We start from the raw sequence: 22,654 nt of genomic DNA, 5'->3' as shown, positions 1-22,654 counted from the left end.
ACAAAACAACAAAATCGATCATTGAACTGTGGCCTAGAGTGTCCTGGTGCCAAGAACACATATGGACACCCTTATGCTTGAATATGGTGTTCGTTATGGACAATCCATGATGAGCAAAGAAGTCCAATAGCAAAACACCACTCGGGTTCAAGTCGGGGAGGCCTTTCCTCCCTACCACGCCTCTCCAGGTCTCACTGTCATTACCCACGTGAGCGTTGAAGTCCCCCAGCAGAATGAGGGAGTCCCCGTTAGGAGCGCTCTCCAGCACCCCCTCCAAGGATTCCAGAAAGGGTGGGTAATCTGATCCGCTGTTAGGTGCATAGGCACAAACAACAGTCAGGACCCGTCCCCCCACTCGTAGGTGGAGGGAGGCTACACTCTCGTTCACCGGAGTGAACCCCAACGTACAGACACCGATATGGGGGGCAATAAGTATGCCCACTCCTGCTCTGCGCCTCTCAGCATGGGTAACTCCAGAGTGGAAGAGTGTCCAACCCCTCTGGAGGAGACTGATTCCAGAGCCAGAGCGGTGCGTTGAGGTGAGTCCAAATATATCTAGTCAGAACCTCTCAAACTCACACACCAGCTCAGGCTTCTTCCCCACCAGAGAGGTGACATTCCATGTCCCGGGAGCCAGCTTCTGTAGCTAAGGATTGGACCGCCAAGGTCCTCGGCCTCGACCACTGCCCATCACACATTGCACCCCACCCCTATGTCCCCTCCCACAGGTGGTGAGCCCATGGGAAGGGGGACCCACATCTTCTCTACTGGGCTCCATGGGTGAAAGCCCGGCCACCAGGCGCTCGCCAACGTGCCCCACCTCCAAGAGGCATGGCTCCAGAGTGGGGCCCCAGTGACCCGGGTCCGGGCGAGGGAACACTGAATCCATTTATTTTGTTCATCATAAGGGGTCTTTGGGCTGCACTTTGTCTGATCCCTCACCTAGGACCTGTTTGCCTTGGATGACCCTACTTGGGGCATGAAGCCCCCAACAACATAGCTCCTAGGATCATTGGGACACTCAAACCTCTCCACCACGATAAGGTGGCAGCCCAAGGAGAGTGGTTAAATAACAGTAAAATAAAAACAAAATAAGCAGGCAACTATTTTTCAGAAAGGGCCGTGGTAGTTTGATAATAAAAATTGTATGACATAAATTATAAACAGGAAAGCCATGTTTTAAATCTCAGTGAAAACAAAAGAACAATAACTCAAAAAATATCTCAATCTTTTTATTTTTTTTCTTTTCTTTTCTTTTCTTTTCTTTTTTTTTAGATTCGCTCTGATAGAGATAGACAAACGACGGTTGAGTATTTCCTTACAGGAGAAGGAGCTGACAAACCACCCTACAACCTTTTTACAGTCGACCACAACACCGGCTTTATAAGGATTCATGACATTCTGGACCGGGAAAAGTACCCTTGCTACAATGTGAGTCATTTAAAGATGAAAACATGTCTTTTGTCGTAATTTCTTTTTTTTTAATGAAAGACTTTTGCAGCAAAGCTAAAGGTAGAGATCAGAGCAACTGAGTAAGTGGAAAGCTCTGAAACACCAGACAGGCACTGCGTACAGTTTAACCCTGTCCTGTCTCCTCATTCCTGCAGCTAACAGGTATAGCCAGATTCAAAGACGGGAGCGAAGCAGAGGAAAACATCCCACTGGTCGTCACTGTCGTGGACCAAAATGATAATGCTCCTTATTTTGAGACGCACTATGGGAATATTACCGAGGCTAGCAAAGAAGGTAAGCGTAAGCTCAGAAGGATACAGGTGCAAACGTTTGATAAATCAGCTCCTTAGCCTCTAACTCTGTCACGGTCTGTCAGGTGATCTACATTACTTTCACTTCCTGTCCAGTTTTCTTTTTCTGTCTGCTGACGCAGGTTTTCCTAACTCATTGATGGATAGCAACCTGCTCTCTCCCATGTATTTGGCTTTTGTTTCACTTCACATTCAGTGTTCATAATATGGTTTTGTCTTTTTGTGATTCATTTCAGGAACCCTGGTTATGAAGGTTGAGGGTAAAGATGATGATGATCCTAAAACTCCTAATGCACAGATTGCATACAGAATCATCAGTCAGGAGCCAAAAGGCAAAGACATGTTCTATATAAATGAAGACACGGGGGAACTTTTCGTTGGTAAACACTTACTGGACAGAGAGGTACTGCTCACTGCACAGTCACTAACACACAGTGTCGCTTCACGTTTTCACTACATATAATTACATCACATCAAATTATGTTATTATATTATTAAGTCATTTACACATAATAGTCATGGGAGTACAAAAGTTTATCTTTTAGTAATTCTTGGGATAAGAACATAATAAAAACAGTTCTGATTGTTGCGGATGATGTGGTGTCCTCATGCTGTGTCCTTTAGCTCTAACTGGAGCAGTTTGCAGCTGAGTGAGAAGCGGCTGAGTTGGAAAATGGTGGATTGCTCTCTCCAGATTGAAGTTCTGCCTCAAGTGGAGGAGTCCAAGAATTTTTTTTCACAAACAAGCATTCTAAATAAGCTTTCTCATTTGTTGTCAGACATTACAATGTTACAAAAATGTCACAAAGACATTATTTAGATCACTTTCTGAGTGTAAAATCTTCAGCAGCATCAACAGCGTTTATCGTTCGCTAACCAACAGGGTGTCATCATCACGAGACAAATGCTAATGCTAACTGTTGCAAACACTGCTGAAGATGGTATTTAAAATCTACATTTAAAATGTATCCAGAAGTTCACCAGTTCACCAGACCGATCGGTATCCATTTTTCTTTAGTGCACAATGAAAAATGAAAAAGACAAGTTTAAAATTTTTTTTGTTTTGTTTTAAATGAAAAAGTAAACTAACTGCATGGACCCTTCACGACCACTGCCCAGTGCACTGGTGTGTCACAAGATCAAATGAGCGTAAGCTGATTGGTTGAAATTCACTCGACTTGATCTTGTGCTAATTGCTTTGGCTTGGGTCACCAGGAGGTCAACACATTTTTACGGCAGATTTCTGCAGCTGAAATACTTGAGTGTTTTCAGGTAAATTTTTACTAGTGAATTTCTGTAGTTATTTTTTTTCTGGCGAACTAATTGAGTTGAAAATTTGCAGGTGACATTTGGCTGGCAAATTTGAAGTTAAAAAAAATTCATGGTGCGCAGTTGCTTTTGTCTCGAGATGATGATGTCACAATAAAAGCAGAGCACCAACAAAAAAAGGCTGCATTCCATTCTGAAATACTTAAATATAAACTTCAAAATTTAGCCACAACATTAAAAAATTGAATTTTTACTTTTAGATTTACACATTTAAATTTAGGATATGATTTACATTTATTATTTAACATTTAAATTTAACATTTGGTAAAAATTTATAAAATGTAGGAACAGTGAGCTAAATAAAGATAAAATGATAGTGAAAATTTTGTAACTAGGATTTTACATTCAGAAAGTGAGCTAAATAATGAAAATGTGTTAGGGACATTTTTTAACGTTTTGTTTTACACTTGGAGCCCCATAGTAACATTCTCATTTAGTTTGCCTATTTTTAGCCTTTAGCTTCTGTTTTGCTTCATGCATCGTTTAGTCTTTTTTTAGGTTTTGTTTTAGCCACTTTTACTATAATAATCGGCTTTTTCATTTATTTAGCATTCAGCACTCGCACCACATTTATCTTGTTTTTATGATGCCCAGGTACTGAATATAAATTCCTGGAATTAAAAGAGGTTGGACCTTTGTTTTCCCATTGCTGTGTAAAATGTAATTTCTATTAAGTTTATGTTTTCCTTCAGTGTTTTTGGATCACAGTCAATATTCACCTTTCACATCCTGAACACACTTAAAATGACTTCATCACTTGTAGTATTGCACAAATTCATACTATTTTTGTGCAGTTTGAAATGTGATGTGATGTAAAAACTTTGAATAGTTTACTGTGCTCTGAAATGTAATTGCAAAGATAAAATATTAAACATAAATAAAAATATCATAATGTGTCTGTATTAACATTGAAATAGCTACCAGTATGCTCTGTGTTCATGCTGTTTGTGCTTTTCTCTGGCAGACACATGACTTCTACAAACTAGTTATAAAAGGAACGGATATGAAAGGTAAAGCAGGGGGGAAATCGGGCACAGGAACCGTGGAGATCAAAGTCCTGGACATCAATGACAACATCCCTACTCTGGAAAAATCTGAGGTAACAATACGGTTCAAGTTAGGCACCAAATAACTAAATCAGAACCAGAACAATCCCTCTCAAGCAGCTGGCACAAGTGCCTGCTGAATTAAAAAAAAAAACATTACCTCTACACTTTGGTCAGTTTTATAGATATTTTTAACATTTGACCAAAATGTCTTCATCACGTTTTAATTTTTTTTTATCATTAACTGATCTTAGTTTAAAACTTTGGCATGTAATATGGCAGGCAATATGCAATTCTTAAAAAATGCTGTCTTTTGTTGAGCTTGTTATTAACAGGATACTTCACAGTTTTATGGCTTTCTTCTTAAAAATGTTGTTGTCAGTATGCTGGCTCAGTGGATGAAAATGTTGCTGATGTAGTTGTGATGAGAATCAAAGCGTTGGACAAAGACCTTGAAGGCTCAGACAACTGGCTGGCTGTCTTTACCATCGCCAAAGGAAACGAGGATAATCTCTTTTCTATTGAGACAGACAAAGAAACCAACGAGGGCATTCTGAAGCTGATCAAGGTATTCCTAAAGGAATTTTAAATATTCAAAATTTTGCTTCTTTTGTGTGAGTGCAGTTTCAAAATGCGTTTTTTTTTTTATTCAAATGTTTAGTTTTTTCCTTAAGTTTTTGTAATCTAGCTACTTCTGCGTATTTGTGATATTTTGGCCATTCACCTAATTAAATGTTCAGCTCGTTCAAAAAAATAAGTATCACAACTTTTTACTGTAACTTTTATATGTTTCCAAATATTTATTGTCAAACATTTTCTCACAGAAATACACTGAGACTTCTTCTGTTGTCTTTGAAATCTGTTTCTGCATATTTAGTGTGGTCTTTACCTCTTAGCTAGCCTTCTGTTACTTTTAGCTTGTAGCCAACTTCTCCTTTTTTTGTTTTCCCCCCTCTTTCTTCAGTTTTAGCTTCATCAGCAAGTTTCAGTAGTTATTTAGCACCCAGCATTGCATTTTCACACTGCATTTTCACAGAAAAAGCAATTTTGCTATAGTTCAAAATAACTTAGTTCTCATTAATTTTTTTTTCTCTCTCTTCTTTTGTATTTTCCTCCGGACTCCACCTGTTCGTCTTCTGGACCTTCTAGGCTGTAGATTTTGAAGAAGTACAGAATCTTGAGCTTGGCATCCTCATCGAGAATGTGGCCCCTTTTGTACAAGGTAGTGCAGTACTGATGGATGTGGACGTCCAGGTTGGAGAAGGTGGTCCTGTGGCTGCTGGAGCCGGAGCTGGAGCCGGTGCTGGAGTCGGAGCTGGAGTTGGAGTCGGAGCTGGAGCCGGTGTTGGAGTTGGTGTGGATGCAGGAGTAGATCTGGGGGTGGATCTGGGGGTGGATCTGGGTTTGGATGTGGACCTTGGTGTGGACTTGGGACTAGATGCTGACTTGGAAGCTGGCGTAGACGCAGGGGTTAAACCTGGGCCTGGGCCTGGAATTGGGGTTAAACCTGCTGTCGGGCCTGGTGTCGGGCCTGGTGTTGGGCCTGGTGTCGGTGTTGGACTGAAGCCAGCCCTCAAACCAGGACCAGGAGGTCCAAAAAGCTATCCGATTAAAATAGCAGTGAAAAATGTTCCAGAGGGTCCAAAATTTATGCCTGACACCAAGAAAATTCCTGTATCAGAGGACCCCATGGATGCACCAGAAGATGGAGTGCTCACTGTATTCGCTGCTACAGATCCAGATACAAAAAAACCAGCTGAAAATGTCAAGTGAGTCAAGTCTGTTAGATTCTTTTTAGGAACTGTTGCTTACATTTATTAATCATTTCCTGCTGCCAAAAGGCAAAATATGGTAAATATGTTTTTGCTTTTGTGTGCGCGTGTGTATGTGTTACTAAGGTATTAAATGGACCACTTGACAATTTTTTATTGAAATTTGTAGAATGTAATGATGGGAGGTAAATCTACAACTGATTAACTTTTGGTCCAACCCAATTCATGATAGCAGCCACAGTCAAATCACCTTAGAAAATACAAAATATGTTAAATTTGGTGTTTTTGTAGCTGATAATCATTCCTAACCCCTACTCCAAGTGCTCCTCATTGTGCGAGATCTTTACTAAAATCTCTAGCAATAATTTTCAGAGTCAGTCATGTTTTGTCCGTTAGTAAAAATCTCATGAACCACGGGCAGATTTTATTGAAACTTTTAGGAAACGACCATTTAGCATTGATCTAAACTTATTACCTTTTGGAGTCAGTACAATCCAAGATGGCCACCACAGCTAATCAACATTCCGTCCGTCCGTCTGTCTGTCCATCCGTTTTCTTCCGCTTATCCGGGGTCGGGTCGAGGGGGCAGCAGCCTAAGCAAAGAGGCCCAGACTTCCCTCTCCCCAGCCACTTGGGCCAGCTCATCCGGGGGAATCCCAAGGCTTTCCCAAGTTCCCCCGGAGGTATGAGATGAAGCTCCGTCTGACGGGAGGCTAACAGACATTTCCAGCAGACCCTCACTATACGTTTGGGTCTGCCAGGTCTGACCGGCATTCTCCCCCACCAACAGAGCCAACTCACCACCAGGTAGTGGTCAGTTGACAGCTCCGCCCCTCTCTTCACCCGAGTGTCCAAGACATGCGGCCACAGATCAGATGAAATGACAACAAAGTCGATCATCAAACTGTGGCCTAGGGTGTCCTGGTGCCAAGAGCACTATAGATACCCTTATGCTTGAACAATGTGTTCGTTATGGACAATCCATGATGAGCACAGAAGTCCAATAACAAAACACCTTATCGTGGCGGAGAGGTTTGATTGTCCCAATGATCCTAGGAGCTATATTGTTGGGGGCTTAATGCCCCCAATAGGGTCACCCAAGGCAAACAGGTCCTAGGTGAGGGATCAGACAAAGTGCAGCCAAAAGACCCCTATGATGAACACAATAAATGGATTCAGTGTTCCCTCGCCCCGACACGGGTCACCGGGACCCTGCTCTGGAGCCATGCCTGGAGGTGGGGCATGTTGGTGAGCGCCTGGTGGCCGGGCTTTCGCCCATGGAGCCCGGTCAGGCACAGCCAGAAGTGGAGACATGGGTCCCCCTTCTCATGGGCTCACCACCTGTGGGAAGGGCCGCAGGGGTCGGGTGCAATATGTGTTGGGCAGTGGTTGAAGGCATGGACCTTGGCAGTCCGATCCTTGGCTACAGAAGCTGGCTCTAAGGACATGGAAAGTCACCTCTCTGGTGGGGAAGAAGCCTGAGCTGGTGTGTGAGGTTGAGAGGTTCCGACTAGATATATTTGGACTCACCTCGACGCACCGCTCTGGCTCTGGAACCAGTCTCCTCCAGAGGGGTTGGACACTCTTCCACTCTGGAGTTACCCATGCTGAGAGGCGCCGATCAGGAGTGGGCATACTTATTGCCCCCCATATCGGTGTCTGTACATTGGGGTTCACTCCGGTGAACGAGAGTGTAGCCTCCCTCTGCCTACGGGTGGGGGGACGGGTCCTGACTGATGTTTGTGCCTATGCACCTAACAGCGGTTTAGATTACCCACCCTTTCTGGAGTCCTTGGAGGGGGTGCTGGAGAGCGCTCCTAACGGAGACTCCCTTGTTCTACTGAGGGACTTCAACGCTCACGTGGGTAATGACAGTGAGACCTGGAGAGGCGTGGTTGGGAGGAACCCCCCACCCGACTTGAACCCGAGCGGTAATCAACATTCAATCAAGATCCGGTGCCCCGGCACAAACAGAGCAATGTTGTATATGCTGTTAAGTGCCAGAAGGACTGCAACCAGTTATACATTGGGGAAACAAAGCAGCCACTGTTCAAAAGAATGTCCCAACACAGGCGAGCTAATTCTAATGGCCAGAACTCTGCAGTTTTCACTCATTTACAGGCCAGCGGTCACTCTTTCAGAGATGAGGATGTTCTCATTCTTGATAGAGAGGAACATTGGTTTGAGAGAGGAGTAAAAGAAGCCATTTTTGTGAAGAAAGACYGTCCATCATTAAACAGAGGTGGAGGCCTCCGTTTCAGTTGTCCCCCTCCTACAGTGCTGCTATTGCCAGTATCACTCCACCCCCTGTTAACAATAGGTGTAAATTAGGTGTCAATGATAGCCATGTGATGTGAGTATCAGTCACATTGAGGCAGGGCTTAAAAGCCTGAATTTTCCCTGAAACTCTCAGACTTAAGAAGTCTCTTGGAGGAGAGACGAAATGTTTCATTAGAGAAGAACCCGTCCAGAAGACCTATACAGTTTTTTTCTTTTTGACTTTTTACATTACTGAGATGCATCAGGACATTAGTAAAAAGTACTACAGTGAGTCAAACAACAATACAATGTCAAAGGAAAAAAATTAACTAGGATTTTTGTGAGCTAAATATGATGAATAATGCTTATCTGACTTTATGCTTCCACAGTGGGATAATAAAAATCAAGTCTTAGTTAATCATTTATTTGTTTTTCTAATACTTTTTCTTAATTTTGCTTGTTTCAGCTATGCTAAAGCCTATGATCCAGACAACTGGTTTACTATTGATGAAAACACAGCTGAGATCAAACTCAACAAGGTACCAGACAGAGAGTCCCCCTTCTTAGTCAACGGGACCTATGTGGCCAAAATTCTCGCTATAACCAAAGGTAAACACAATTGTCAACAACTACTTCGTGTTTGCTTTTCTTTATTAATTTGCATAAGAATAGATGATTAATGATTAATCACTGTTTACAAGATGCTCCTCTTTACAATAGATGACCTCACCATTTTTTCCACAACGTCTGAAGGGCTCGACACACTGGAGGTGATGTCGCTCGCTCTCCATTCATTTCCTATGGAACTTGTGCAATGAGGCGACAATCGCTCGCCCTCCTCCAGCCGAGTGTCCGGTGAAAATCATGCATGTGAAATTTCACGCTTGTACACATAGACTTGCACACGCGAGCTTGCGACGCAACATATGAAAGTTGAAAAATGTTCAACTTTTGTCGCTGTCGCTTAGCGTACAACCAATCAGTGAGGGTTTCATTGACTGACCAATGAGTGGAGAGTATGTTACACACTGCAGTTAGCTAACACTTTCAACATTAATTTTGCTCTGTCAAACTTTCTAATTCTTAATTTGTCCATTTACCAAGTGATTACTGAAAAAAGGGCACCTTTATGGGAATTTGTTGATGCCAGGGCGAAGTTATCCGGTAAGTTTTTCCTCATAAAATCGTATCTTAGTGTGCGTTTGTTTTTCAATATCATTGGCATCGCAAGGTTTGTTTGGTTTACACGTCCGTAATGCAAACCCCGCATTTTTTTGAAAACCACCAATACCCTTTACAAGATACAGTAGAAGAACCAATCAAATTTCGTGAAGACAAGCGACCCGAGAGCGTGTTCGCAACTGCTGCTGTCGCTATCGCGTCTCGTGTGTCGGGTTTCACACTGGTTGCGGTGACAGCCGTTAATCATTGTCTTTTGTCACTCCCCGTGTGTCGAGCCCTTTTGAACCTCTTAGAACCTAGCTGCAGCTTATTGTGAAGACATTCATTACACTGAGTATTTGTACTCAGAAATTATAATTATTTTATGAAGGTTGAAACACTGAAAACCAGACTTTAACCTGAACTTTATCTTAGGTCAGAACTGAAACTTCCATTATCCTCATTTTGTTTTTTGTTAACACGTTGAGTACCAGTAGTTAGTCAACTGCATCATATTATATGTTTATCATGAAACATCCTCTGCACCATATAACCTCATGTAGTAACATAGCAATCAACTATACTCTGATAAAAATTTCTAATGTATTTTTAATCCCCCATTGGTGGCACCCCCTAGATCAGGGGTGTCAAACTCCAGTCCTCGAGGGCCGCTATCCTGCATGTTTTAGAGGTTTTCTTGCTCCAACACACCTGATTTTGATCGCTGGGTGATTAACAGGCTTCTGCCCAATTTGAAGAGTTAATTCAATCACTGAATCAGGTGTGTTGGAGCTGGAAAACCTCTAAAACATGCAGGATAGCGGCCCTCGAGGACTGGAGTTTGACACCCCTGCTCTAAAACATGCAGGATAGCGGCCCTCGAGGACTGGAGTTTGACACCCCTGCCCTAGATGGACAGCATCCTTAGCATGTGCCTACACTGCCTATGCTACAGGCCGACCCTGCATGAGGCCCCTGGAGTTCAACAGAGGCTAACCACAGATAGTGCTGTCCTACTCTTTGTTTGTTGTATTTTTGTGTAACATTTGACTGTACTGATGTCACCTGCAGATATGCCAGCGAAGACAGCCACAGGGACAATAGCCATACAGGTTGCTGACTCCAATGACCACTGTCCTTCTCTGACCACTGCACGCACCAGTCTGTGCTCTGATAAAAAAACTGTGTACGCCACTGCCTTTGATGAAGACGTCAGTCCCAATGCAGCGCCATTCACCTTCCTAATCATACCCGAAGGTACAAAAGGAAACTGGGATGTTGAAACCATCAATGGTAAGATAATTTGTTCCTTTTTAAAACTGCATTACTGAATTAATTTAATCAAGTTTGTTGATTAATTATTTTGTCATTAGTGTCTCCATACCCTATAGGTAACCAACTTCAATGTCTTTCACTGAGAGTTTATGTGATACATCAATGCATAGGATGTCAAATCTTAGCTGTGGCTGATATTTTCTATGAAACTATTCACATATAACATTTTAAAGTTTCTTGTATAAAGATCAAGGTTAATCATACTGCTTAAGCTGTATTTATGGTAGGATTTTATTTGACAATCTATGAGGCACATTACAGTGTGTTGGACAGCTCAGCTGAACTAATGCATATACAGTAACACATATACTAAAAGTAGTAGTTAAATGTATGTTTGACTTCTCCACACTTTGTTGCAGAGACAACTGTTGCACTTCATTCTAGTGATCCCCTGTGGCCTGGAACATATGAGCTGGTACTAGAAGTGAAGGATGCTCAGGGTTTGAGCTGCCCGAACCATGAGGTTTTCACTCTGGATGTGTGTACTTGTGTTGCGAAGGAAGACTGCAGCAAGGTGCTGAAATCCAGAAGTGAACAGACCTCATCTGGCTTCACTTCACATGCGATTGGCCCACTCATTGGGGCTGTTTGCTTACTGATGCGTGAGTTCACTTCCGACAAATATACAAAACATCTGAGCCTGGTGTCATCCATTTTGTTTAAGACGATCAAGAATGAACATGAGAATAAAAAAGCAGCAGCTACTTTCAGATATTACAACTTTTAAAACCCCAAATTTCTAAAGTTGGGGTCTCAAAGTGTATAGAAACACTCTGGAAGACATTTGGAAATAAAACTATTACTCACCTTCTCTGAGAAGTTATTTGACTCTTTTGAAGGTGAATCTATAGAAAACAGGTGCTGCACAAGACTTTTGCACAGTACTACATGCAGTATCTATGAAGGCAACATATCTACCTTCATATCTACTCTCCCATTTGTGTTCCAATGAAAGGTCTTAAATCAACACAAAGTGTCTTTTCTTTGCAGTAATCCCCTTCCTCTTGGTGTTCTGCCAGTGCCAAGCAAAGAATAATGTTTTCCCTGACCTGTTTAAAGACATACCGTTTGACACAAAAGAACATCTGATAAACTACCACACTGAAGGTTTAGGTGAAGATAAGGTAAGTTTTATTGCCCTCTATGGAAAAGTGGTTCATTATGCAACTGTCTGCATGTGTGTACTGTATACCAGTTTACATTGAATCTGCTAGATTCTGTTAGATTCTGCTTTCTGAGAGAGGTGTGTGCTGTGTGGGTTATGAAGTGAAGAGAGAGCACCAACTGCAGTGTGTAGAGATAACCCCCTGTCAAAATCATGAAAATGATTCTAACTGAGAGTATCCCTCCCCGGTTCAAGATGGTATCTGTTGAACAAGACAACCAATCACCACAATTCACACAGAAAACACACAAAGTCGTTCCGGTTTATTTTGGCCTGCTCCAACCTCTGCAATAAAATCATACACATTATAATCAATGGGAGCATTAACACTGCATCCACAGGGCAGTGATGTGTGCACATCGATCTGCCAAAATTGGATTCGATCCTGTTTTTGCCGGACGGCAGAACAAGTGTGAAGTCAATCAACAAAAATCACACTTGCTCTGCTGGAATGAGCACGACATCCGTATTTTCAAAATAATTCAAAGACAGACACTGTGGAGGTTTTCATAAAGCAAATGAAAACGCTTTAATTTTCCCAGACTTTTATGTTATGGTTTTATTGTGCTTTTATGCTTGTTTTATTCAGTTTAATTTAGCGTTGTTTCTGACTGCACAGTGCTTTGTGATTTTATGGCTGTGAGAGGTGCTTTACATATAAACTTTACTTACATTTTGCCAAAATCCTTGCTATATTAATAAATACAGTATATGGGTGTATACATGCTGTCAAAGTGTATCATCCTGTTTGGGAAGCAGATGGTAACATGCAGCATATGCTTACACAAGATGTGTGGATTTATTTTTGAAATATGGATTCAAAAAAAGACAACGGTGAGGCAGTTTCATCGGTTGTTTCCAGTTCGTATTCCACAGAAAGAATAAATTTGGTCTCACTTTCACATTTATCTCTGGATTTATTACAAGATCTTGCATTTCTTGTACATGATTCTCAGAGTACCTCTGTGCTTCCCACCAAAGAGGTGGGGCTGGGGTGGAAATGAATGACGGCAAACTAGCGGATCGGAGTCACATGCAGTGTAAATCTGGTTTTCACCTGCTTTGTCAGGACCAGTTGTCCTTTTGGGGACAAAAGTCTGGTCTAAATATGATCAAATGTCATTTTTGGGTAAGGGTCAGGTGTTAGGCTATAGAAAAGAATAGAAGTCAATACAATGTATTAATAATAATTTGTTTGTCTTTTAGTAAAATCCAAAATGGCTGCCACTGTTCATTAACTTGAGCAAAATTAAAACTGTCTTTAACTTTGTTGCTGCCTGATGGTCAAGGTGTATGATGGTATCATTGAAGAAGCAGTGTACTTGGTGTGTAGGGGTCACCCGCCTCACAGAGGGCTTTCTGAGAGAGGTGTGTGCTGTGTGGGTTATGGAGTGAAGAGAGAGCACCAACTGCAGTGTGTCGAGATAACCCCCTGTCAAAATCATGAATATGATTCTAACTGAGAGTATCCCTCCCCGGTTCAAGATGGTATCTGTTGAACAAGACAATCAATCACCACAATTCACACAGAAAACACACAAAGTCGTTCCGGTTTATTTTGGCCAGTTAAAATTAACTGACTTTTATTAAAGAGAGTAATACTGAGTGATTAACATGTGGTTACAACAATCAACAATAAATGGGCTCTCACTACAAGGCTATTGGCTTCTACTTTCAAGCAATTTATCTAATAGTATTAACTAGGAAAAAACAGATTAACTTATGTACATTTAGGGTCAGTGGGCCTCATACAAGAACCGTTCGTACGCACAGATTTGTTCTTAAGTTGTGCGTACGAGTGATTTAGGAGAATTTGTGGCATTCACCAATGTTTTCGTATTCTACGATTTTTTTCAGATACGAACAAAATTTACGAGTGGTCCAGACCTGTCGTATATTTTACGAGCAGTCAGTCTGCTGTTATCCAGACGGGTTTTCTTCATTAATAACTTTATATTTCGTTAGTTTGAAGATATTTTGAGTTGAAAATAAATTACACTCCATAATTATGTGGACAATAGGCTATTCTGCTTGAATTAGAGTTATAATTTTAAATGTAATAATTTAGACTAACAATATAAATTGTCCGTTCGTCCGTTTTCCGCCGCCTATCCGGGATCGGGTGCGGGGGCAGCAGCAGAGAGACCCCCCTCTCCCCTGCTACACCTTCCAGCTCGTCCTGGGGGACTCAAGACGTTCCCAGACCAGAGGGGATACATGATCAAGTCCAGGATTTTCTCCAAAGTGCCAGACTTATTTTAAAAACATTTTAAAATGCTTATTTCAGACCCGCATCTGAGACCACCTGCGCCGCGCAGCGCGCTGGTGGGGGGTTACGGTGCGCAGCGCTGCGCTGTATCTTCTGAATAAATGAAAATGATTTAACACAGTTGTTTATACTTTTAGCAGCTCTTTTTATCCCACAGCTGAGCTGCTAAAAATGACAGATTTTCTTTTCTGGATCTCTGACAGACGGACTTCAATCTCTGAACTCGTAAAGTTTTTCTTTTAAGTTTTCGCTGCCATTTTCATGAATGGACACTTCCTGGTATCTGAGGCAGAAATCATAGCCTTATATGGTGTATTTGGGGTGGTAATTATGCAATCTCCTCTCGCGTGCACGAGCAGCTGGATAGAACAGGTGGAAAATTACGCAGCTCATTTACGCACGTTTCCTGAAGATAGAAGAGTTTGTTGAATCTGACGTGACATGTTCGTACGAACCCTTTGTACGAACAAAAGTAAGAGAAATTTAGGATAAAAATACGAACATGTTTTTGCATGAGGCCCAATGTGTGTGTATATGTGAGGGAAAGGTGGGAGAGACAGAGACAGAAGACAAACAAACAAACACAAATTTATCTTTTAAGGTTCTAAAGGCTTTTTAAGGTTAATTTATGTTTCAGCTGTGAGCCTATGAGTGAGCCTGGGACCGAGGTGAGCGTCGGTTACCGTAGCCAGGGGATCTTTCCAAACGAGACCAGACGCAGCTCTGGGCAAATGCTTGTTGCTCAGCACAGACCGAGGCCTCTCTGGGTCAGACGAATGGGTAGAACAGATCCCTTTTCATGGGCTCGGAGTTAGCAGCAGCGTGGCACCGACAGGTCGACCAGGAACTTTGAAAAACTCACAGCAATGGATGATAGCTTCGGGTTTCAGGTGGAACAGCCCTACACAAAAATGGTATTTCACCAAAAAGCGTATTTCCTTGTAAGAACAAGACAAAATTATGCTGCAGGAGAAGTTGTAAAATCAGAACAGGGCAGAGAAGAGGCGGCCTGCGCCTCTCGCCCTGTTAGATAGAACAGATGAGCAAACAGACTGACTGAGGGACAGGAAGTAACGAGCAGGTTTTGAAGACACAGGAAGAAGAACGTGTGTAGTGTGTTATCTGGAGGTGTGAGTGTATTGGAGAGTTCTCATGAGAACCGAACCATGTGTGTGTGTAAGTGTCTTTGTGTGTGTGTGTGGATACCCAAGGCTGAATCATTAAAAACAACACACGAACCTGTATGAGCAGATTAACTTAAATCTTAAAGAACACTAGACTAATATTTCAATTATCTAATGATTAATTATGAACTATTATTAGTAAACTAATAAAATGACTGAATAATGCTTATAAAAACCAAAGATGTAAAAAGATAAAAATATAAGCATTGATTAAGATTTTCTTTTAATACTAAATCATAATTTCTAAACATGTCCTAAACAACAAATAACTACAAATGCATAGCTATAAAAATAACTAGAAAGCCCTTAAAAGTAAAGACAAAAAGTCAAACACATTCTAAAGGGTTTAAGCATTTGAATTATACTGTACATGTTGAAGGAACAACAATAACAGACAGATTGTTTGTTTTTGACTTGTTTTTATCAACAGAATAACAAACTTCTTGAGAACGATCTCTTTCCCAGGGGAAAGGAGAGACAGAGAAAAGGCTTATTTTTTTTGATAGTCCTCCATGAGGACTGAAACAGTTCAGTCTGAGAGAAGAGAGCTTTGACCTCAGGTGGTCAAAGGYCAACCAGTGGTGAGATGAGGTGAGGTGAAATGGGCGTGTACACTACAAGTGAAAGATCCCTGTTTGACACGTCATTAACTATAAGACAAAATTTGTTAGCAAAACGTCTCAAGAATTGTGTGATGGATTTGAATGAAAAGTTTACTTTTGGAGACAAACCAAATTTCAGATGGACACCATAGCCAGCAAACACAGAGATGATTATAACTCAGTTAATTTACAGATATGGACAAAACGTTTGGTAGTAGCTGAGAGTTTTTCTCATCACACATTACATTACATACAGTAGTATCACATAGTATCAAGCATAACATCACCAACAAGCTTTAACCAAACTGATTCTGGTCATTTCTAGCATAACACAATCTTTCTTTAAAATTCTGATACAAAAGCTAACGAGCAAATATCCATCCTATAAGGAATATTAGGCTTTTAATTTATAATCTCAGGGTGCTATACAAACATATTTTTCCAAATCTTATAATTAAATATTTTGAAAAGTGTGCTGAGGTAAATGTGAGAGTTGTTTAACTTCGATTGCTCTAATTGTATTTTAATAAAATTTTATTGTATCTTTTTTTAGGAGGTTCCGCTCTGTTCTGTTCCCATTAAGCTGGGAAGTAAGCGGAACACTGAGACAGTACCAATGATGGAACTCGGCAACGGGTTCTGTGGAACCACAGAAACACGACACACATCAATCTACAATGAATTTGGTCAGTTGATTCAGGATACCTCCCAAAACCCAATGGAACCTGACAACAACCCAAAGTTCTCTGAGGATTTATATGTCCGTGGCAGCGACATGGCAGGATTTAACACGTACACTTCACTTATGCAAGAATCAGAAGCTTATATAGAGGACATCGCTCTTCCTGATGCTTTCCTTGATGATTACTACTCACAGGTAATGCTTGCTTTGTTGGCGTTACAGTGTCTTCATATACAGTGATGAGAAAATGTCTTCTTATCAGTTTGACTGTTTTATATTTTTTCATGTTACAACCACAAACTTCATTTGGTTTTATGTGATACACCAACATAAAGCACTTTATATTTGTGAAGCTTCCTTTCAGTCTTAAGTTTTTTTCAGCCTCCGACAGGTTTTCTTCCAGGATTGTCCTGAACTTAGCTCCATTCATCTTCTCATCAGCTTTGACCATCTTCCCTGTCCCCGCTGAAGAAACACATCATTACGATGCTGCCACCACTGTGTTTCACAAGGGGATGGTGTGTTCATGATGTGCAGTGTTAGTTTTTTGCCACACATACTGTAGTGTTTTGCATTCAGGCCAAAAAGCTCAAATTTTGATCTGATCTTTCTTCTTGTGACTCTCATGTATGTCTGATAGTTGTCCTGTAGATAGATTCTGAGCTGTAAATCTCTGCAACTCCTTTGGAGTTACCACGGGCTTCCCGGCTACTTTTTATCTGCCTGTCAATTTAGGTTGAAGGCCACACCTTGGCAGATTTTAAATTGTGTCACACAAACATCCAGTCTTAGAAAGTATTGCGAAGAAATACTTCAGTAAAAGTAAAAATATCTTACCATAAAGTGTCCTGATGCATCTCAGTAATCCAGGTATAAAAATCAAAAGGAAAAGTAATTGAAGTCTTCTGGACGGGTTCTTCTTTAATGAAATGTTTTGTCTCTCCTTCAAGAGACTTCTTCAGGAGAGAAGAGAGGAGAGGAGTAAAGGAAGCCATTTTTGTGAAGAAAAACTGTCCACCATTAAACAGAGGTGGAGGCCTTCGTGTCCAGTTGTCCCCCTCCTACATTGTTGTTATTGCAAGACTCAGCCCCCGTGAACAAAAGGTGTGAATCAGGACCCCAATGATAGTCAGGTGATGGGGCACATGGCCCTCTATGAATATTCGAGTCAATCAAGGCACTAATGATCTATTGTTTGGCTGACGGCCCTCTTTTGCATGTGACCAACCTGTTTGTCCATGTGGAGGCAGTGCTTATAAGACTGAGTTCACCTGAAGCTCCACAGACTGAAGAAGTCTCTTGGAGGAGAGACGAAACGTTTCATTAGAGAAGAACCCGTCCAGAAGACTTACTTATTTTTTCTTTTTGATCTTACCATAAAATGACTTTGGTAAAAGTTAAAATCTCCTCTAAGAATGTTACCTGAGTAAAAGTCTATCTGACATTTACCGTACTCTAGTACACCCAAAAAACAGATGTAATGAATAAAAAAAGAACGAAAAAAATGCCAAGGTGAGTCCTTCATCCTAGATTGACAGGCAGACAAAAGTAGCCAGGGAGCCCATGGTAACTCCCAAGGATCTGTAGAGATTTACAGCTCAGTAAGTTAAATCTTAAATGTTGTGACTAAATGTTGAAGTTTGCATTTTGTTATGTCAGAATGGAATGCAGCCTTTCTGCTGGTGCTTGGCTTTTTTTATGACATCATCATTCTGCGACAAAAGAAAACGCTAACCCTACTAACACTGCTTACGCTGCTGAAGATGGAGTTTAAAATCTAAATTTAAAATGTGTTCTTGAAAACAGTATAGATGTTACCTTTGGTCCGGTAGTTTGATGAGCAGCTGAGACACCGGCCACTACTGCAAGTTTGAAGTCTTGTAGCAGCGTTAGCAGCATTAGCGGTTGCTTTTGTCCTCGAGGGTTGTGTACTTCATGTTTTACTTGTTTCTCTGCTCCAACACACCTGATTCAGTGATTGGACTCTCTTCTCATATTTTGCTGAAGCTTGGTAATAATCCTTTCATCCAAATCTTTATTTTGTCTTTTTTGGAGCAGAGAAATAAGTTAAACATGCAGGAGAGCGGCCCTCGCGTACCAGGATTGCCCATCCCCGCTCTGGATCAGAGTAAAGGGGGATGAATACAAATCCCACCACACTTTTTAGACTTTTATTTGCAAATAAAAATTAAAAACCATGTACCACTTTCCTTCCACTTCACAATCATTCACTACTTTGTGTTGGTTTATCACCAAAAGCCTTGTGAAATACTTTGAAGTATGTGGCTGCATAGTAAGAAAAAAGTTTAAAAGGGTTTTTTTCAAGGCACTGAAAATGTGTGGGAATTATTGTTTGTTCTTTTTGTTTGCCTCAAACAGAAAGCACTGTGTACCGAGCCAGGGAAAGAAGGTTTGCTGGCGTTCGATTACGAAGGCAACCTTTCCTCAGCCGGCTCAGTGGGCTGTTGCAGCTTACTGGAAGCTGATTCTGACCTGGACTTCCTGACCGACCTCGGACCAAAGTTCAAGACTCTGGCTGAAATCTGTTCCCCTCCTTCATTAAAGCCTCAGTTTCCTCTAACCTTTCAAACATCCAGTGTTGTCAAAACAACAGCTTTGACTGAACCCATCCTGCCCAAACCAGTTTTCAAGCCTAAAATTGAGCAAGATGTTGAGACTAAGCAGGTTGACGTGAAATCAGAGAAAGTGACATCATCCTCATCATCATCTACTCGTGTCGTTAAATCATCGTCTGTCAGTTCAGCAGGTCCCATCTCACCATCGACCACTCTCCCTCGCTCCAAAGTTAGCAACGTCCGTCGTTCCGCTAGCTTTAATCATGCTTCCACGCTCCCCTACCCAACTCAGACCGTCGTCCTACAGCAGCAGCCAATTTATTATGCGGCCAGCCCTATGATGCAACCCATGCACTATGTAATCCAACCAAATCCATCCAACACATACCTGCTTGAGGATGGGTCCATGGTAGTCATGAATGATCCTCAGGGTATGTCCAGGTTCATGATGAGTGGAACTCAAAGCTCCTTTCCGGGGCTAGTTATCCAGGGTGCTGAGGGCTCTATAAGTCCCAAAAGCCCTGGTAGCCCTACAAGTCCACTCAGAACCACCATGTTGCTGTCTAGTCCAACCGCCCCCCATGGCGCAGTCTCTTTTGAAGGCTGCAAAATAATCGGGCCAAACCAAGCTGGTGCGTATGTGCTGGTTAATGATAAGAGAAAGCCAGGTGAAGGAGAGGACAGGGACCAGGGTTCATCTGCAGGCACTCTGCCTAGTGATGTTGTCCTGGAGAAAAAGGCTGCTCCCCCTCAGTGGGTTTTAGGCTCAGCAGCCCAAGAGACAGACTACAGTCACGTCTTAGGTCATGTTGTTGTTAAAAACAGGAATAATATTTCACAAAACTGGCATTTAGGTCAAATAAATGGGTTGTTGGTGGTGTTCAGATCTTCTACTAGTCAGCTAAAGCTGCAGATGAAATGTGTGGTGACAGTGCAGCTAGGTCTGCATACATGTGATCTCCATATGACACAAGGATTATTCATACATCTTTCAACACAACTCAGTCTTCATCAGTTTAAAAGTCTGACTAATAATGAACATACTGGTGAAGTGTATTTTTCTAAATGTAGCATTCAAAATCGATCATTCAGAAAATACCATTTTAAACATAAACATTGTGAAAATACTTGCAAAGATATATATGAACTGTCCTTTATTTATAATAATGTGGGAAATACTTCAGCAATAAATGTTTGGGATTATGTTGGTGACATTTCCCTCAAAATTATGAAGGCAAAACGTATTCTATACATAATAATAATATTTAGGTGTGTTTTTACTAATGATTTTTACCTAATAAGTTTGTCTCTAGTGTGGACATGGAAGTCATTTATCATACATCATTTAGGCAAGTGTTTTAAAAATCTCTTTTTGTTTCACCAAAAATTTAGTCTATGTTTGAACAGAAAAATCCAAAAGAGTATTAAAAAAACAAAACAGCTGGACTTCAGTTTCGTTCACTTTTTTTTTATTTGACATGTCCTTTATGACTGAGAATCTACACCAGCATGTTTGAACAGGAAGTGTTGTTAGGGCTGTATTTAGAGTAATATTTAATTGATCTAACTCCATGTACAGTTTTCTGCTGAAGCTTTTCATGCAAAATGCAGTACAAATGATGGACAGTGCAAATAAACTTAGTACAAAAAAACAGTAAATTAGTGTTTGGTAAATTATTTCTTTTTTGTAACAATGCTTCTTGACAATAAATCTTATAGTGAGCACCTGGGCATACCAGAAGCTCAAAACAAGAGTCAATAGCAACATAAGAATAAATTTTTGACAGAGAAGATTTGGTAAATTTTGCATGTGCACAACTCTCATACTCAGCTCTACTGCTCATCCCACAAATGCATGTTCCTTACAAATGTGGCACCATTTAAAAGAGAAGTTAACAAACTTCCCAACGGTATAAGATTTATTAAAAAGAAGCATTGTTACAACAAAGAAACAATCTACCAAAAACTAAATTACTGATTTTTGTGCTAAGTTTAGATTTTTGCAATTTCTTTGACAATAATGTTTAAATTTTTATTTTTTGAATGATAGAGAATTATGAATAATATAATACAAACTGCAGGGCCCTTTGTTTATTATTATTATTATTATTATTATTTTATTTTGTGCTTCTCTTTAGCACAACTGACTCAAAGTTTACTGCTGTAGGTGAAAATTAGGTTAAATAGGTAAAGAATAAACAGTCACAAGACAGTCAACAATAAAGGCATCAAACACACAGTTATACTCTAAAGCTACAGGTAAGGTTTTCAAAAGACGCTTTTACAATCCAGATGAAAGAACAGTATGGAGAGAAAAAAGTCTCATAATGAGAGTGTGTGTACACAACAAGATTTGAGTGAATAGATCCACTTTCTTGTGAATATGACTTTTGAGACATTCACACATGTAATGTTGCATTCAAGGCCGGTTAAAGCTGGGAAATTTTTACTTTACCACATTTACTGGGTTATTGGGAAAAATACATTTCTGATTTATAGCTCATAAACCCTACAGAATATTAAAACACACACTCACATTAACATTACTGGGTTCTAAAAATGTTGCATTTTATGAACTGTGCTGCTGAAATAAGCTAAAATGAGTAGGTTGAAAATTGATCAGAAAGATACATTTTCTCTGTAGTTTCTCATAAAATAGAATAACCTACATGTTTGATATTTATTTCAGCTGCACAGTTCACAACATTAACATTGTCCTATGGGAAAACTACCAGAAAAATATAATGTAGATTATTAGTTGTGAGACTTAATTCTCTCCATAGCACAGCCTGAAAAAGAAACCAGTTAAAAAATCATCAAAAACCTCACCAGTTAAACATAAGATGAAGACAATTGGATGATCAAAGTTGGGTTCACTGACAGTAATTGTGTCAGAGGACTGAGCCCAACCAAAAATGTCCTAAATGTTGTAAATGACATATTTGTTCATCATCTGTGGGAGATTCTAATAAAAAAATAGTCCACCTTGATGAAGTTATGATTTAACACCAAGTGAACTCTTTTCTTATACAACTTGTGAAATCTTGACTGGAGTTTGCCAAACTCTGGTCAAAACTTATTCTGAGTTTTATTCTGTCTTACAGCTCAGACTGATGAAGAACAACAGTTGTTGTTTGTACAGTCTGTTCCATCGCAGCTGTTGAAGCTTCTGTTCCTTGCATTTCCTGATTTAAGAGAACTCATGGGGATGTTTAGAGCTTTAGAAATCCTTTTATATCCATCCTAACCTGTACTTTTCAATAACTGTTTCTCTGAGTTAAATCAGGACATTCATTTTAACAGGAGTGACTATTCTTTACAAGTACTGTATATATGCAGGTAAAAATGATAAAATAAACAGAGTCAGATAAAAAATTTTCAAAAGAGCAATTTGACAAAAGACAAAACGATCAGAATCACTGTGATCTGGAGCTTTTTTTTAATAGAGGTAGATGCACTAACTGGTTAATTTTATTTTATTGTTTGTCATATCATTCGATAGGGTTAGATG

General features: G+C 40.5%; 1 protein-coding gene across 1 annotated transcript in view; it reads left to right on the top strand.

The window, feature by feature from the left end:
* Nucleotides 1–20,864, top strand: part of LOC106523866 (desmoglein-2) — a 29,765-nt gene extending 8,901 nt beyond the window's left edge. Inside the window, exons 3-14 of the mRNA XM_014017436.1 lie at nucleotides 1,276–1,431; nucleotides 1,608–1,746; nucleotides 2,000–2,166; nucleotides 4,057–4,191; nucleotides 4,521–4,706; nucleotides 5,288–5,907; nucleotides 8,636–8,778; nucleotides 10,402–10,623; nucleotides 11,025–11,267; nucleotides 11,656–11,789; nucleotides 16,439–16,762; nucleotides 18,947–20,864. Coding sequence (XP_013872890.1) covers nucleotides 1,276–1,431; nucleotides 1,608–1,746; nucleotides 2,000–2,166; nucleotides 4,057–4,191; nucleotides 4,521–4,706; nucleotides 5,288–5,907; nucleotides 8,636–8,778; nucleotides 10,402–10,623; nucleotides 11,025–11,267; nucleotides 11,656–11,789; nucleotides 16,439–16,762; nucleotides 18,947–20,620 — 4,143 coding nt within the window. The 3' untranslated portion in view covers nucleotides 20,621–20,864. The remainder of the gene's footprint in view (nucleotides 1–1,275; nucleotides 1,432–1,607; nucleotides 1,747–1,999; nucleotides 2,167–4,056; nucleotides 4,192–4,520; nucleotides 4,707–5,287; nucleotides 5,908–8,635; nucleotides 8,779–10,401; nucleotides 10,624–11,024; nucleotides 11,268–11,655; nucleotides 11,790–16,438; nucleotides 16,763–18,946) is intronic.
* The last annotated feature ends 1,790 nt before the right edge of the window (nucleotides 20,865–22,654 follow it).

This window comes from Austrofundulus limnaeus, unplaced genomic scaffold (genome assembly GCF_001266775.1).
Source record: "Austrofundulus limnaeus strain Quisiro unplaced genomic scaffold, Austrofundulus_limnaeus-1.0 Scaffold168, whole genome shotgun sequence".
NCBI classification, from domain to species: domain Eukaryota; kingdom Metazoa; phylum Chordata; class Actinopteri; order Cyprinodontiformes; family Rivulidae; genus Austrofundulus; species Austrofundulus limnaeus.
This window is presented reverse-complemented; position numbering and strand designations above follow the sequence as displayed.